Genomic DNA, 18662 nt, shown 5'->3' on the forward strand with positions numbered 1-18662 from the left:
CAGATAGAACGAAAGTATTTAATTCAAAATATAAAAACTTGAAAATTATATTGATTGCTGTTGCAACTCAATTATCATTTGTATAAATCAACTGTATAGATAAAACAATATAAATAATTGTATATAATTCATTACTTTTAGAAATTACTTTTAGAAATTACTTTTAGAAATAATTGCAAATAATGACAAACTTAGGAATAATAGTTAATTTGATAACATATATTGATTTCTGATATTATAGAAACTACTATATATGAAAATAAAATTTAACAATAAATACAAAAGTAATATAAGCAGTCTAATAGATTAAAAATGTTCAATATAAGTATATTAAATTAAAGATGTGATAATATCAACTGGTGTATTTCAACTACTAAAATATCTTTATTAAGTTTTTTCGTTAAATAATTTTATATATGAGTTATAGTAAAAACACAACATTCAATAATTGCACGTACTATAAATATATATTAAATTTACATATATTGCAAACACAAAAGCTGGTTTTCCTTTTAGAGACATAGTTGACATAAACGTCATTCTATCCTTCTTGGTTTTCAATGAATAATAAAGATAAAATGATATTTGTGAAAGTCAAATGTGACTTCTAAAAAGAAAACAATCAAAGTCTAGACAAAAATAAATAATAGCAAAATACCGATAAAAATAAATAATAGCAAAATACCAGATTACAGAAATGAATAATAATAAATAAAGTACTGTTCTACGAGTCACTCGAAACTTTTCCTAAAATTTATTTTGTGATCAGAAATTTTTGTCAACTAAATTACAAGATAGATACAAAGCGATATAACCTATTAAACTTACTGCATTTTGTTGACACCATTAATATTTCTGGCTGAAACAACAACATATATATTTATTTCTGTCTCGAATATTTCCTCTATTATGCATAGACGTTACGATAACTTTGTTATGATAACTTTAATAACGTTTTTCACTGCAAACTAGTGCAATATTGGTGCAACTAAGTGCAAATCGGTTTACATATTTTTAATCTTAATAAATAATTTGATTCTTTTAAAGTCATTGTGACAATAAAGAATATGTAATTAAACAGGTTAATTTTATTAACACTGAAAATACGTGAATTAATTTGTATTTAATTACACTCAGTGTGTACCAGTGCTGCACCAATTCTTCTAATGAAAAAACGCTAAAGCTGCATTTTCATGCTGACACTCAATGCTCAATTCAAGCGTCAAAATAGGTCACGTGATCAAAATTGACGAATACTAAGCATCAATTTTGACACGTGATCTGTTTTGACACTAAAAATGAGTGTCGAGCATGAAAAAGCAACTTAATAGTCGCAACGAACAGACTTAATGGCAAGTGCACACACAGCATTGTCAGCTGGATCACGTTCGACGCAACAATTGGTTGGCACAATTGGAAGAACTGGAAACTCGGCGCGTCCACCAATCAGACGTAAAATACCGAAATGGTCACGACACGCGCCATAACATCGAACATCTCGACGAACTACTTGTGCTGCGGTCGAGATATCTCGTAGCAGACGACGCGCCGCGCGGATCGACTTGACAGCTCACTCCGTATTTTCACGTGTCCCATCGCGCATCGCGTTGCGTAACTGGAGTCCGACTTCCAGGGAGGAGCTCCCTTTTTGCGGTGAGTAAGGAACATTTGCGTTACATTGGCGACGAGGATATCATTTTTATTGTCGTCATCATCGGTTGCGACGATCGACCGATCGACGAACGACAGACAGCTGATTGAATGCGACGTGCAGACGCAAGCAGGAACGCAGGCTGTTTTGACATCGCCACGGGTAGCCGTTTGCAGTCGTTTATCGATGGCCAATTGGCCCTGCCAGATACTTTTTTTCCCAGCCAATCGTAGCCGTTCGCCGCGATTGGGACCGGAAATCTGGCGCAATCTGTTAAAACACGATAAAAAAGCGCTGTCTTTTTCGCCTTCGCTCCCAATGTCGTCGTTTTGTCGTATTTCAACGCGACGCAATCAGACGCAATGCGACGCAGCGAAATGGAACTGGAAATGACACAATGAGAATCGTCGTGATTTGCGTCTCACATTTTAATATTTAAACGCCATTTTCGAACGACGCAATATCTCGATCGGTTATGAACGTATATACACATATCGTATATACATATTTACGATCCGATCGGACCTTGAAATGCGTGAGCGTATGTTTGCGCAAAAGCGGCAGTACGACTCATAAAACCGGTCGTCAACGAGACGACAGATAAGATACTTTTATCGTTCGAGACACGAGCACAAAGCGATTGCCGAAAAATCAATGTTTCTTCCACCAGTGCGGTGCAATTAGGAATTCGCGTTATCTCGAGAACTCATGTCGGATAAACAGAGAAGTCTCAGATGGATACGCGCTTCCTTCCAGTCGGTTTTACTTCATCGTAAAGGTGAACGATGACAAAATTGTTTCGTGCGAACGTCATCAATTTCCGGCGATAACGCGCACGTCAGAATAAATACATAAGCGCGAGTTACATAAATGGCACGCGCGCGCGAAAGGTACGTCAGCGTCGCACGTGCATTACGCACGTATCATTTTGTTTCTTTTTTCTTTTTTAAATGGAGAATTCGATCGATCGATTACGCGAATGGTCTGCGATACGGAATTTCAGTTATTTCGGGAAAGCGGATTTTACGTAAGCGCACACGACGACCACCAATGGACAGGTTCTCGCTGGCCGCCAGTAAAAATGTAAATTTAAAAAACAGCCAGGCAAGATGGCGGTTCGCGCGCCACGCGGTCGCGGCGCAGGAGCGGCCAGACAGTGTTCCTGGACCCTGGATCGAGAAGAGAATCCTACGCATGCGCGCGACAAGGGGCTGATGTCTTCTCTGTGTCCTCCCCGTCGCGGGGGAGAAGTAACTTTTAATCGTTTATTCGGTTTATTTTAAAATTTTCTGATTCCTCGATGCGGCCATATTGGTCAGTGACGTCAGAAACGAGAAATCATGTGAATTTTTTTCCTTGCACTATATGTACGTCGTAATAAATTAGTTCTTCGCTCACAATATGTCATTCGTGTTCGATAGTCATATTGGCTGGGGTGTCCCCGACGTATCGTGATCGAATAGAAAGTGAAATTTAATCAAAAAGTTTAACTGTAAATGGAATGAGTAGAGTAAAAAAGTTTATATGCGACACTACGTTCTCGTGAAACATGATTTTGAAAATTAATGATATATTAAGTTTCTGAAATATTTCATATATTTTGTTGAAAAATAGGATTCTTAATATTTACATATATTTCGTTCAGTAATTTAAATGATATTAAATTTTAAATTGTTTTATGTAGAGAAAGAGAGAGAGAGAGAGAGAGAGAGAGTACGTTTTATTATTTTTTATATTAATTTGTGTAATTTTTAATTTGTATTAATACTTAATTTTTATTAATTTTGTATTAATACTGACGCATAATATAAATATAATATAAATATAATGAGTTAAAAATTAATAAATACGTAATTAATTTTCTAATTTTTATTCATTTTTTTTCGAAAACGAAAACTCGTATAAAAAACTTTCTTCTCCATATTTTCTATTCATTTCATCATCTTCTTTTACGACCAGTTCAGAAATATCCAACAGGACAAGTAAAATAATTCCATATGCATAATCAGTAATTTATTGACTCGCTCTGACAAATCGATTAACTTTTTTACATGTGCCATAAAACTTACACTTAATGTAACACGTAATATTTCATCAGCTCAAGAAAGTAAGAGAAGGACGGAAAAAAGATATAGGTAGAACATGGAAGTCAATCATCTCAAGGATATGTTATCATGATTTTATTTGTCACAAGTTCATTCATTAGTGACAAACAAAATTATTATGTTATTCTATGATGGTATTATGATGATACTTTCCATGTGACATTGTTCTATCTTTGTTACTTACTGAACTTCAAGAAAGATAAAATGCTTGTACTAACTAAACAGGAAGTACCTGATATTATTATGACACAATTTAACACCTTCTAGGCTTGTACTTTTTCCATATCTCAAAATTGAACTTCTTGTTGAATGGTTCACCTTTTTTTTTCCTTTTCACATTAAAAAGAAAAAGACAAAGATGAACTCTACAGAAGAGAAATTCAGTCTTAGGGTATAGAAAAAGAACAGGCTTTCTGTGTTCTACCTAGGGAGCGTGAATTTATTGTATCTCTTTCCTAGGACCCTAATTTTATCATTTTTAACGATAGTTGGTATCATTATATTCCTGTTGCGTAATTTTTCACCACACATAATGCGTAATATAACGCACGTGACACTATTAATAATGTTATTAAAATTAGTCGAAATAAATAAAAAATAATGTAATATGAATGTCATGTAATTTTGCATTCAATAATATAAAGATATATTAGAAAAAAATAGTGCCATCAGCAAAATTGTTATTTTTAAACGAATATTTTGTCTATGTAAACAATAAATGTTACTTTTGTCAATATAAGTTTTAGTTTTGTAAATAAATATTTGTTTATTGTTAACTAAACAATAAGTTCACTAAAATAAGTCACAAAAAAACAAGTTCTTATTTATCAATACGACGAAATAAAATTTTATTCTTAGCAGATAAATGATTAGTTGTTTTATTTTTTCACAAAATTATGAAATGTATATTTCATGGAAATATATTTTAACATCGCAGTCAATTTTTTTTACATATTTTTTAATAATATATAAACATAAATCAACATATATCAAACATATATCAAAGAAAATGTCACATATGATATTTATTTGTGAATTTGCCTTTTTTTCTCAATATAGCTTAAACTGTATTGAATAAAAATATTTATTTATACCAACTAAACTGTTTAGTTAGTAAAAAAAAAATTTTTATTATCTATAAGGCTGAAAAATATAGCAGAAGTAATTAAGTTCGTTGTTTGGCAAACAAAATATTTGATTGTGTCATTAAAAAATGTTTCAATGAGTTTCGTTGAAGACACTTACATTTTTTTTCTTAGTATAATATAACATCATAATATTACATAACAATTACACTGTTGAATGCAAAATTATAAAATTATAACACTATTACGGCACTTTTAATAATTTTAGTCGATGTTGATTGAGGAATTACAGGATCAGGGTAATAATGCGTTTAGAAATTTCATCCAGGTATCATTTTTTATTCTTGTATAACATTTTATGAATAACAAAGATAAAATGCTATATCCTGAATTCTTGAACGCACTTCTAAGAAATAAAATGCGATAAATTTTCATTGAGGCCCTAATGAGGCGCCTCAGTGTAGCGCCCATCCAAGTACAGCCCTGACGCAGATAATCAACGGTGATTGGTGCGCGCGACAGGGCACCGTGCGGCGACGGTAGCGGCAGCGGGAGGAGGGAGGAAAAAGTGAGGTGCTTCTCCCTCGCGTAGACTGGCGACAGGTTTCCGAACGCAGCGTGTAGCGTGTACGGGCTTCCGCCTGGCTGTGGCTGGCTGGTCCCGCTGATCGTGTGCGCGCGCGCGTGTACCGTGTGCGTGTCTGCTGGTGTCTGCATGCCTGCCTCGTTATCTCGCCTTGGCTGTGCGTGCTGGCATTGCTGGTTTGGCTCGGCTGGCTCGTTGGCGTGTGTGACATTGGTGACGGGGGCGGAGCGTTCTGCGGCCACCCAGTCCTAACCAACCCGTGGCTCGACCATCGACATTCCGTCGACTCTGCTACAGTGCGCGTTTCGTCTCGATCGCGTTCGGCGTGAAACGTTTTCCCCTCGTTGCTCGTCTAGCGACGAGTGTGTGTGTGTGTGCGTGCGTGTGTGTGTGTGTGTGTGTGTGTGTGTGTGTGTGTGTGTGTGCTTGCACAGTGTGTATGCGTACGTGCGTACGTACGTCCGTGTATGTGCGTTACAGTGCGTTATACCACACGGTTCCTCTGTGCGCCGTGGCGCGGACTCGCGGACAGCCACGAACGCTCTCTCATTCCTTCGCCTCGCTCGGCTGTTCTGGGCTGTTCTCCGAGCCCAGTGTCCGGGTCTTCCGCGTGCCTGTGCGCTACGTTCGGTGTGTGAAACGATAAAACGAAGGAAACATCTCGTCTTGTTTCGTCTCGTCTCGTCGCGTTTAATCACGTATCAGCAGGCCGAGAGTGAGAATATCTGAGCTAAGAGGATCACGAAATCTCGTCATCGTCTCGTCATCGTCGCCGCGATGCCTTGGGCGTGTTTCTCCCGCATTCAGGTAAATAGCAAAACACTCGATTCGCAAGTGCACTGTTTTCGAATTGAGTTCCTCGCCGAGAGGCATCAGTGCGTGGGGTGAACGGAGAGAGAAGCGGGTGGGAGAAAGAGCAAAGAGACGACGGACGTAGGTACATACGGTGACGAGAGGGATGGGCGAGGTGGGGTTGGGGGAAGAGGGAGGGGTTAGAGGGAGAGGAGGGAGAAACGGGAAAGAGAAGAGGAGCTCTACGGATAAGGGCACCGCAGAGACGGAAGGAGGAGAGAGAGGGCTTCTCTTTTTTGGAGGATTTCAACCTGAGGTCACGCACGGCGGAGCGAGTGAGGCCGAACGCGTGCGGGTCAGAGTAGGACGAGGAAGAGTGGAAACCCGTCCTCCATTGCTCGATCGTGAGAGAGCAAATGGTGGCTCGTTCCACGAGTCTCTTTGTTACGTTACAAATACGAGTTTCGAGGAGCGAGAGCCCCTCTGCAACAAAGCGTTATTCCGCCGTTACCGCCGCTGGCTGTCTCCGTACTCGCGAGTCGCGTCTTTGTCGCGACTGAGTATTCTGAGTAATCCGTCAGGCTCGCCGTCGAGATAGGGAGAAGGGGCCCCCCCCGTCATGATGTCAACGGCACAATTTCGCGTCAGTCAGTGATACCGAACGAACGGACAGATAGACAAACTCAGATAAGATCAAACCAGACTAGTCAGTAGTCGGTCGACCAACCAACCAGTTAGTTTAGCTAGGCCAGCAAGCGAGCCAGCGAGCAAAGTAGCAGTTGTAGTGTTTGTTATGATTCTCGGTTCGTTACTATCTTCTTTGCTGCCGCGTGGGGGGAAACGTTAATTGCGTATCGCGCCTCGCAGCAGTTTTATTTAGTCACGCTCTTGTTATCCGAGCGCATATGGCTCGAGCTGAGGCACCAATCCTTTAATTTTCTCTCTCTTTTCCCCCCTTTTCTCTCTCTCTCTTTTTCTCTTTCTCTTTGTTTCCCTCTTCTTGGAAATCGGGCTGTCGATATCGCTGTTGCTATTCAGTTCGTGGCGTTGCAGCGAACGCCGAGGTCGGCGATGGATCCGCGAGGTCGCGTTTAAGGAGCATGAGGTATTTAAATTTTTTTTTTAATGCGCTCGATTAAAAATCCACGGTTCTAATTTTAATGATAGCCGTACTGATCGTCACGCGATAAAACGACCTGTCTCATTCCGCGTGTCCGTCTGTCTGTGCCGTCTGTGATTTTCGGGAATGAGTGATAATCGAAAGTAAACGAACACAACGGGCGTCTGTTAATGTTTTTCTTCAACAAAGGGGGGCAGACCGTGACGAGAAGTCTCGCGAGACGAGAAGTCTCCGCGACATATTCGATTTGATTCGTACATCCGATTTTTTGGTCTTTCTCTAGCGAGTGCCCAACTCTCTATCATTCATTGTGTGTCGCTTTCGTTGTTACGCATCGTACTTGTGAATAAGAGTGGTAACTTGCAAGTAGTTTGACTTGGCACTTAGTCATCTTGAAAGATACAAACTTTTTTTTCTTTTTTTTTCTTCCGTAAGGAATAGGATTTTCGTTCATTTACAGAAGCCATTTTATCCATTAATTTTGCATGTGTATATAGGTTTGTTCGCGTTACTTAAAATCCCCTAAAAAATTTATACTTAAAACAAAATAAACGTATTTCGGATGTTGAAAAGGTAGAAAGCGAAAATACTGAGTGCAAAATATGCAAGCAGATTATATGATATTAAATCTATCAAAATTTTCAAAAGATTCTTTTTTGCCCAAAGTTATTCTTAAGAATAATGTATGTTTGAACTTTTTATTACGTATTCTTATGTATTCTTATGGAAAAGTAATTTATGGGGTTTTTTTATTTATGCCCGTTTCTTCCAATGTAGATTAACTTTAATCTGATTCAATTTATTCTTCTTTTTTAATTCTAGGAAAAGATGAAGAGTTAGACTAAGATAAAATTTAAACTATCTACATTAGTCACACAAGTCATATAAGTCGACACAAATATCGTTTTATCTTTGTTATTTATGGAATATTGAAAAAGAATAGAACGATGTTTTTGTCAACATATTTCACAAGTATCTTTATGAATACTTTTCAACAAGTGATACAGATGATACGATGTAGCACAGTGAATTATTTCATCTTATTTGATATTGACAAATAACAAATGTAAAGATTTACTGTTCTTTTTATTTAGTGATACAAATACCATTTTATCTTTCTTGGCATCAAGTAAAAAAAAATATGTGTTATCTGTCTCTTACTGAAAAGTGCTTTATGTTCTAAACAGTGCAGTTATAAATGCTTGTAAATACAGATGAGACAATCACCATATTTAGATATGTAATTAATAGTGTGCTGTGGTTTCTCTTTTACAGACAGAATAGTGGCATGAGTCGATTAATCTATGGCAGATCAACAAGATCAGTTGTCATCAGGGGGGTCTGTAGAGAAGGCCAGTGCTTCAGCAGACACCTCTAAGTCAAGGGGGAAAAGCTCTAGTAGCTCGAGTAGCTACAGAAAACGACAAAGTACTGGTGCGATCCCAGATAGCGTGGAAGAGAAGAGGCGTAGACAGACCACCAGTGACCCGCAGACATCTCAAGTGGACAGTAATACACCGCACACGCATTCGATTGATTCTTCCAAGGGAGAAGGCAGAATCAGAGGTGAACGAAGAAGTCATGGAGCTGGCTTAGAATCTTATTCAGGTAATTACAGCATCAAACAAAGAGATATGTAATAACCCAAACGCTTTACTATGAGTGCTTTCCATTTGGTGACAAAAAAAGTTTATCTTTCTTAACATTTAATGAGAATAAAGATAAAAAACGACTTGTGTCACCAAATGGAAAATATTTTATAATTTCTCTTTTGAATGTAATTCCAATATTGTATCACCTGTGCAATCTTAATTTTTGCTCGTTATTACATGATAAACATATAAATGGACTTGTTAATTTTTTTATTACTTATATTATACTTTAGTATTCGAGTTCTTTTAAATTCTTATCTTTATTAACAAATCGATTTATATGATCGCATTGCAACAGAAACCGACTGGAGGTCTCATCATAAGATTCACCAAGTCAGTTACAACAGTAGTAGCAGTACAAGGGTGCGTAGTGCAGCAAGAACGAGTCTGCCAGAGTCAAGTTTAACACCTACCGATTGTGTGGCATCGCGAACTCGTTCCCGTACACCACAGAATCCTCAAGCATTGACACAGGGAACTAGCAGTTACGATCTGTCACTGTCCAGTGGATACGGTAGCCGAAAGACAAGTACCTACAGCAGTTTGGTAGCTTCAGCGAGTGCTACATCGATTACTAGTCATCCATCCACATCGAGAGGAAGAGGAGGTTAGTGCACTTTTCTAGCCATTATTGTTGATCGTAGGATTGTGATGTGTGATTTGCGTGAAGATACAATTTTGTTTTGAGATTGTTTACATTACATCTTATAATGACTCTTAAAACTGATATTAAAATTTAAATCAAAACTTTAACAAGTACTTGTATTAACAATTCATGCTATATATTTTATTAATTATATTAATTATATTTTATTTATTTTTTTTAATTTTTAATTTTAATGATGAAAATAAAAGTTTTTTAAAATTTAATTTTATTAACATATATCATAGAGTTCTAAGATTTAAATTTTAATAAATTGATATAATAAACTTTTTTTTATTTTATGTTAAGAAATTTGGATATGATAGAAGAAAGCAAAATCAATAAATATTTTACAAATAATTCATAATAAATGTTACAATATTAATTAAGAAAACAAATCTTTTTAAAATGTTTAATTATAGATATATTATAATATATTTTATTATGTTTAAGCAATGTTAATTACTCTATTAAGTTTAAAAGAATTCTCTTTTGTAGTTCTGATTTTATAACAAAAAAAATAGAACGAACAATTTGATTCTTTAGTGTAAATTTGATTTTTTAAACAATGCATACAGAGAGAAGAAAGAACAAATTGTATAGCTAGGTAATATGTTAGCTTACATAAATCCAAACAAAAAGTTCTTTATGAAATACATATCTCTATATTTGCATATGTACGCAATTTATCTCTATTTGTGATGTCTATTTGTGTAATGTTTGCTAATTAGCAGACTTGAAAAATTTTTGATTTTTGGAAATATAAAACAATATACAGAAATATATGATACAGAATTCGTGCGTTTTATTACGAGTTTTGATCCAATATCGTCAGGTCAATCATGAATATAACGACAGTGTGTAATATTTGTGTAAATGAAAGGCAATGATTTGATCAATAAGAAGCAAAGAAAGTGTGAAAATGTTTCGAGAGATAGGAATAAATAATAAAATTTAGAAAACGCAAGTATTATCAAGATAAGAGTCATAGATCAGACTGTATCATTAGGCCAGAGGATGAGCGAATGTCTGGAAGGATTTGTGTCTGCTGTCAAAGCACTTTTTCCAATATCAACACAAACCTACCATCAAGAAGGTAAGCTTAAGGAGTACACACTCTTCGTACCACATTTTCTTCCTTCCCCTTATTTTCTCTTACAAATTCGCGAGTAGTTTAAATGAACATCCGAGTCATTGAACTCTCCATTCTGAACTTATTCTCTATACATCCATATGCAAGTATCATCATTTACTGTACTTAATATGAGGTAAACTTCTGTATCAAACTCATTCATGCATGATATTAATTATGTAAATATAATTAAGGGAAATACAATTCTATTCAACTTCTATGATACTTATGTTTTATTAAATCTGACAATTACCACGAATGCGGCAATTAAAAACGCATCATCGTGATTTAACGTATCGTTAAATCTAAATCTTTTTTGTTACACACACATAATAAGAGTATATTAATAATTTATATATAATTTATATAATTGGATATATAAAAATTAGAAAAAAGTATTTTCAAATTATAATATGAAAGAAAAAGTTGTCTTTTATATTCAGAAATATATTGTACAAAAATCGTACTGGAAGTTTATGAACTGTTTGCAAACATTTTCGTAAAGTTATCTAACATATCATACACCATACAATTATATGTATATCTAATACTATATATAACTTTTAATTGAATAAAATATTATAAAAGCTATCAATATCGGAATTATTATTATTATTTCAGTTTTTATTTTGGTTCTAATTTAGAATAATATTTTTTTGTACAATTGGAATCATAATGTACAATATTAAAGAATTTATTTTTTATATAACAATTCCAATTTTTATTATGGTGGTTGTAATAAATATCTTAAAATTTTGAGTGTTTATTTTTTCCTATTTCTTTATTTTTTTGTATCGCTAATATTACTCTCGAGATAATATGTTAAAACTGATGTCGGAAATTCTGTGGATAAGCAATTTTTTTCTGTGGAATTCTGTACACCATCATGAGATTAAATCGATCTTGCTTTCGTTCTTTCAATACGTAATAAAATTGATTGAATATAGTTAATACAATATACATTCAAGTACAATTGTTTTCGGAAATTTCTTTTTTCATGTCGACATTCTTCAAACTGACATATTCTACAGCATTTTCTCGCAGAAATATCATAAGTTGAGGTTGCTTTAATATTAGAAATGTAATTAATTCATTCTAGTCTTTTAAAAGAAGCTTTCATCTTGAAAAGAGTGTGAAAGATGATTTTTATTAGTAATATCTTTGTTATCGGATATCATTTCTAATCATTAATCTTCTCTTTTATGTTTGCTAAGTAATTGGCTGTTATGCGAGTTTAGAATTAATGAAATGTATAAAATGTTCCTATTTTAGATATATTTAATAATTCTGATACTTTTCAGCTTGTAAACTTGCAATATACTGAGCGATTAAGACCAATATAACGATCATGTAAGGTAGAAACATGAAAAGTAAAAAAATATTTATCATTGAAGCTAATGGAGGAATTTTTTACTTTTCACGTTTTTCGCCTTAATGAAAAAGTTATCTTATTAAGTACCCAGGTTTAATTTCTGATTTCGTAAGACTCGATGTATTATCTCAAAAGATAATTTTTTTTTTTTCTTAAATTTATCTTAATACAATTTGTACCTGCTCTAGCAGCCACAATACGAGTTTTCAAGATTTATGGAAATGGGGATGACACGTAGTTTCTTTTCTTAATGCGAGGAAATCAAACAATACCATGTCAAAACTTGGATCATTACAGTGCAGCATTATTAAACATAATTAGTGTTTTGTATTAACTATGCCGTATTATTAACTATTACCGATTGCAGAAAATTAAATTTTCCTTCAGATAACAAATAGAAATTGCTTAAGATTTTCTTCTGTTGTTCGATGAAAGTTGCTTGTAAATTACGAAATTGTTAGAATGAAATTTATTTAAAATAGGTGCATAATCTTTGTGAATTCACATTTTATCTATCATAGCTGTTGGTATTTAGACAATACTTAATATTGTCTTAATATCGCGATCTCTAATCTCTGTGAGAAAATATGCAACATTAAATGTTGTTAAAACTATATGATTTTAACTAAGAAGATTATTAATATTCATAAACTGAACAAAAACAATTAAAGAAACATAAAAGAAACATAAAAGACCAATTAAAAGAACAGTTTTGAAAAACTATTATGCTTGGTTTTTATATAAAAATATTTAATAGATATTTTTACAATCGACAGGCAAAATTGTATATAAAATAAGACACATCATGATAGAAATCATACATCATATAATGATTTAACTTGCGAAAATGTTTGACTTTTGTAATTGTGCACACGGAATAAGTCATATTGTCATATTGTTTTCTTTTTCGTTTTGAAGATATTTTACGTGTATCGAAAGTGTAAATAAGAAATGTTGCATATATGTATTTATACAGCAACTTTGACATCCATATATAAATAAGAATGTGCGCAGTTAGACAGCCACACGCGACAAGTTTCACCCTAGTCTTTACCTTATGTATCTCAATGATTGTGTGACATTTGGATATTTTAGATTCGAAATCTCACGGCGGTGCGACCTGTAGCGCAACGAGTAGCAGCACGAGTAGTCAAGTCCTGGGTGTCAAGTCCAGCATCAGAGTGGGTAACGCAGCAAGTAACTCTGTGGAGAGTGGTGGGGGGGCGTTGGCACATGACGGGGCAGGCACGAGTGGCATCACTTCAACGGCCACTGCCAATCCACCTGTGTCTGCCACCGTTTCTGCCAACCCTACACACCCTCATTCTACACACAAGCACCTGCTACGCTCTCGCGCGAAAGCTACCGGTGAACAGCCGAAGGAATTGCCATCTAGCAACAAGACTTCGGGGAAACATCACAAGAAAGATACTACAACGGGTTCCTGTTCGAGTTCGAGGTAGCCAGTCAGAGATACTTTTCTCTTTTAATTCAGTTGTGAACTTGACAAGATCTTACGTAATCAGTTAACAAATTATAACGATATCTCTGGCTGGCATTGTTACAGACATCGCTCTTCATCACGCGTGAGGAAGCCGGTGGTGGAGAGCGGCTCCGGTGGATTGGGTAGTGTAATGTCAGGCAATGACTCTATCAGCGCTACCTCCGTATCATCTTCTATTCCGAGCAGTCAGTTAGTCTCAACCACAGGTGAGGAGGAGTCAGCATCAACTGCGACATCCGCCACAGGTTAAATGCTATTGATGTCTAAGCTTAATAGATATTTAATACTTGATCAATTTTGTTGTACGATGTTAGATCGCGTCATTCAAAATTTCGATTTCCTACTTGCACGCGAAGCTGGTGGAGGACCATCTGGAATGTCAGGAACAACAGGTGACAGCGAAAGCGACGATGGAGAAGTTGGACGATTGCAAGCTTTATTGGAGGCTAGAGGTTTACCGCCTCATGTGTTCGGTGCATTAGGACCGCGGATGCAACACTTACTTAACAGAAGCATGGGCGCAAGTTCCGGTATGAAAATTAATTCTTTTATCGATATATTTGTAACTCTTGTCTCTCTCTTAATTGAGACAGTTCACAATTCACGCGCTGTTTGTGAATCGATTATAGTTCTAATAGGTATAGACTACGCATTTCTCTTGAACTTAACATTTGTGTTCTGTTAGAAAGAATTGAGTCATATCTCTCTTTAGTTCACTACTTTAGAAATAGAGAGAGCGTATGATTCAAACTATCTCACTCTCTCTAAATCGATGACAATTTTATAGAAATGCGCAGTCTATTCTTATTACATTCATGTGACAACCATGGTTGGTAGAGACTATTTCTTTTCTTTTCTTTTCTTTTTTTTTTAAGAATAAAACATGGTGTTTTTTTTTAAATATATTTTTAATACTTTACACATGCTTTACACAATATTAAAAAAAAACGTGTTAAAAACATGTTTTAAACACGTTTTTTAAACTGTTTAAAACATGTTTTTTGCCAACCTCTATGACAATCTATAAATAATCTTTAATTGTACGACACACTTCGCTTCTATAAATAGCATGTCGAAATATCGTTTATTCGGTATACTGATCTTTAAACTAACAATTTGCAGCTGCTAAAGCGCAACAACTTCTAGCCGGCTTACAAGCTGTTGAAGACGAGGGAGAACAATTGCAGGCCGTCATGAACATGGGAGAGATTCTTGTAATGGGCAACGAGGATACTTTAACCGGTTTTCCGGTCAAACAAGTGGTTGCAGCTTTAATTAATTTATTGGGGATTGAACATAATTTTGCGATAATGACCCATGCGTGTCGTGCCCTTACGTATATGATGGAGGCGCTGCCACGGTCGTCCACTGTTGTAGTGGATGCAGTGCCGGTATTCTTACAAAAACTCGAATCGATCGAGTGCATGGACGTAGCTGAACAGTGTTTGACAGCATTAGCCATGTTGTCACGCAGACATAGCAAAACAATTTTACATGCGGTATGTACACATGTTCCTAACTTGCATATAATACAATTGCATTTTTTTCTTAATTTACTCGTGTATTTTTTTTGCAATAATTGATTTAGTTCATAATTTTATATATAAGAATTTTTATTACAAAATCATCAAAAGATTTATATTGTTATTTGAAATTTTATATTCTATATCAAAATATCGTGACTTTTGATGACTTTATATCTGATTTTATTGCATTCTTAATATTTTTAAAATTGTTTAGAAAAATAATGATTTTTATATTTTCAAAGTGGAAAATTATATATAAATACTTTAAATATTTTAAATAGAATAATTTAGATATGAAATTTTTTTTCATAGATATGGAATGCGTTCTTTCTCTATTTAGTGATACAGGTCGTTCTATCTTTCTTGGCATTTTAGTAATAAAGATAAAACGATAGAATTATGTCGATTTGTGTCGCTAAATAGAAACCATGTATAGCATATATAGAGCATATACTATATGCTCAGTATTTGCTGGTGGCCTCTCGTGTAAGAGAGAGGAAACAATTTTCTTTTCTCTCTAAGATTGTTCTCTGTCTGTTAGAGAGAAAAGAGTTGTGTGCCGTCTCTCTCGCATCCGAAAGCTAGGTCTCGCGCGTCATAGTCGGTCTTATCTATACTGTATCTATAGTGCCCTTAATAACGAAGATATTTCAAATGTTCAAATTAGATAAAAAATTTGTCCTTTTATGTGATGCTTTGGAAACACGTGATGACTTTTATTATTTACAATTAATTAAAAATAAATTTATTATTTAAAATTTAATTGCAAAATCTTGTTATTTTTCAGGGTGGGGTTTCAGCCTGTTTGAAATTTGTTGATTTCTTCAACATCACAGCACAACGTGCAGCGTTAACAATTACCGCAAACTGCTGTCAAAACCTTCATCCTGACGATTTTCATTTAGTAGTGGATAGTTTGCCATTATTAACGAGCAGATTAACGAATCAAGATAAAAAGAGCGTCGAGTGTGTGTGTCAAGCATTCAGTCGATTAGTTGACAGTTTCCAACATGATCCTGTAATGCTGCATAAAATTATCAATGCTGAACTCTTACAGAATCTACAACAGCTGGTATGAACTTTATCAGTGAAATACTTATTGTTGGAGTTTTTATCTTCGTCCCTACTGTTTATACATTTTTATTACAGCTCATGATTACGCCGCCGGTTAACAGCACTAACAATTTCATAACTGTATTACGAATGCTCTCTGTGATATCAAATCGCTGTCCCGACTTGGCGCAATTGTTGCTGCAACAAAATATAGCTTTCACATTAAGTTATCTTTTAACTGGATCTCTGGAAGTTAAAACGGAAGACGTAGAGTTGGTGCCGCGTACACCGCAGGAGTGGTTTGAAATTACATGTTTAATCGAGGAGCTTATGCCTCCATTACCAACAGATGGAATATTCAGTGTAAATAGTTTACTCGAAAGGACCAGCAATCAACAGGAGACTGTCCAGTGGGAATGGCGTGACGAAAGACAATGTTCCCATCCGTTCAGTACTATAGACTCTAGAATTATCGAGGTAATTATATTTAATCAACGAGTGAATACAAAAAATTAATCGTTAAATACATGTTTTAGATGGCGTTTCAAAATGGCGAAGATGAGATATGCCTTACCTCCTTAGGACGAACTTACACTATAGATCTGACTGTGATGAAACAAATTAACGAGGATATAGGAATGACAAGAAGTATATTTCGGAGAGTAAACGCTAATCCCACTGAGGGAAAGAGTCCAACTTGCTCATCTAGGTACAAATTACATTTGTGATCTTTTAAGATTACAAACAATTTTGTTGTTAATGCAGTTATATTATTGATTTCAGTATGGATGTTGTGCCTCCGGTAATTGAAACGAACGAATGGCTAGTGTCTTTTATTCGAACTTTATTCTCTGTACTATATGAAGTTTATAGCAGTTCAGCTGGACCCGCTGTAAAATGCAAATGCCTCCGAGCTCTTCTTCGTATGGTGTATTATGCTTCAACTGATTTACTTAAAGTAAGATATATATTAAGATATATATTATTTAAGGTCAGATATATATTAAGTGACAATATATTTTCTTGTTTGTGACGTATACTTTATGTACTAATGTTTTCTTTTACACACAGGATGTTCTAAAGAATCAAGTGGTTTCGTCACATATAGCTGGTATGTTAGCGTCGCAAGATTTACGTATAGTTATCGGAGCTCTTCAAATGGCGAGTATCTTGATGAAAAGATTGCCACAAGTATTTGGGGTTCATTTTCATCGCGAGGGCGTACTGCATCAAGTTCGTCAATTAGCAGATCCCGAAGTACCTCTCGGTGTTTCACCACCTAAGTGCCCTTCTGGCAAGTTGTTCTATTCTTAATGTGTTTTATTATTCCATTGCCACACACACGTATGCGATATACATATATACTGGATCATATGATATTTTACTTTGTATTTAGGTACATCATTACCAAGCCCACAGCCAGGTCCGTCTAATACACCACTTTCTTCCACCACAATGTTGTCTTCTAGTAGTGCCACGTCTCCAGTTGTCTCTCCATCTTCGAATGGCAACATATTGTTTGGCACAATCGCGTCGTCGTGCCAGTATAAACCAAATATCAGTGCTTCGCTGGAACCACACAGAACGGAATTAAATAACAGCGTAGAGGAAACAAGCGCACCGCAAAGTGCTCACTTGTTAGTACGAGATGTCTTCACTGATATATTTACAATTTTTTAAATAATCATTTATCCTATTTATAAATCATGTCTTTCTATTTATTAGAAGGATTGGTGATGTACTGAAGAAAAAACGACAGAATAAGAAGGGTCGTTTCTCCAGATTGGGAGGCACCACCACACCGCAACAAACACAACAGCCGGAGTCCCTGTTTACTGGTTTTACCCCAAAGAATAATCGATTTTTGGGAAATCTCAATCCAGCCAAATGGGGTCGGAAATCGTCCTCGTCCAGTACTAGCAACGACAAGAGAGACTCGAGCTCATCCACGAATCTGTCAAAACCACCGAGTAATCCAAGCTTAACTGGTGGAAATCGGGATAAGGCAAAAGCATGGGTGCGTGAACAAGCAGCCCAATTTTTGGCAAGATATCAAGATGATGCACCTTGCTCGCATCCTGCCCTAACAGTTCTTGCTCGATTAACTGCTGCGATACAGCGATTGCAATCAAATGTAAGTGCATTAAGTAAACAATTTATTATTAATAAAAGGTTGCTGAACATTGGATGTTTTATCAATATTTATGCTATAGCTTTATCTTTAAATAGTTTTATGTATAAATAGGGTGATAAAAAAGTTTGATCACAAAGTTTGTGTTTATCATATTATTAGTATATTTACGAGAGAGAGAGAGAGAGAGAGAGAGAGAGAGAGAGAGAGAGAGAGAGAGAGAAGAATATAGTTATTATTATTAATATAATAATAATAATATAATATAAATAATAATAATAATAACTATATATAATAATAATATATATAT

The 18662-nt window shown here is 35.4% G+C and overlaps 1 protein-coding gene across 1 annotated transcript in view; it reads left to right on the top strand.

Annotated features, from left to right (window-relative positions):
- Window positions 1-8643: 8643 nt before the first annotated feature.
- Window positions 8644-18662, top strand: part of LOC105618233 (E3 ubiquitin-protein ligase TRIP12) — a 13650-nt gene continuing 3631 nt past the window's right edge. The window contains exons 1-14 of the mRNA XM_012199775.1: window positions 8644-8947; window positions 9290-9598; window positions 10644-10730; window positions 13234-13597; window positions 13706-13887; window positions 13999-14172; window positions 14765-15141; window positions 15956-16240; window positions 16318-16698; window positions 16758-16930; window positions 17005-17179; window positions 17293-17515; window positions 17618-17858; window positions 17947-18355. Of these exons, the coding sequence (XP_012055165.1) occupies window positions 8644-8947; window positions 9290-9598; window positions 10644-10730; window positions 13234-13597; window positions 13706-13887; window positions 13999-14172; window positions 14765-15141; window positions 15956-16240; window positions 16318-16698; window positions 16758-16930; window positions 17005-17179; window positions 17293-17515; window positions 17618-17858; window positions 17947-18355 (3684 nt within the window). The remainder of the gene's footprint in view (window positions 8948-9289; window positions 9599-10643; window positions 10731-13233; window positions 13598-13705; window positions 13888-13998; window positions 14173-14764; window positions 15142-15955; window positions 16241-16317; window positions 16699-16757; window positions 16931-17004; window positions 17180-17292; window positions 17516-17617; window positions 17859-17946; window positions 18356-18662) is intronic.

This window comes from Atta cephalotes (genome assembly GCF_000143395.1).
Source record: "Atta cephalotes unplaced genomic scaffold scaffold00016, whole genome shotgun sequence".
Lineage (NCBI taxonomy): Eukaryota > Metazoa > Arthropoda > Insecta > Hymenoptera > Formicidae > Atta > Atta cephalotes.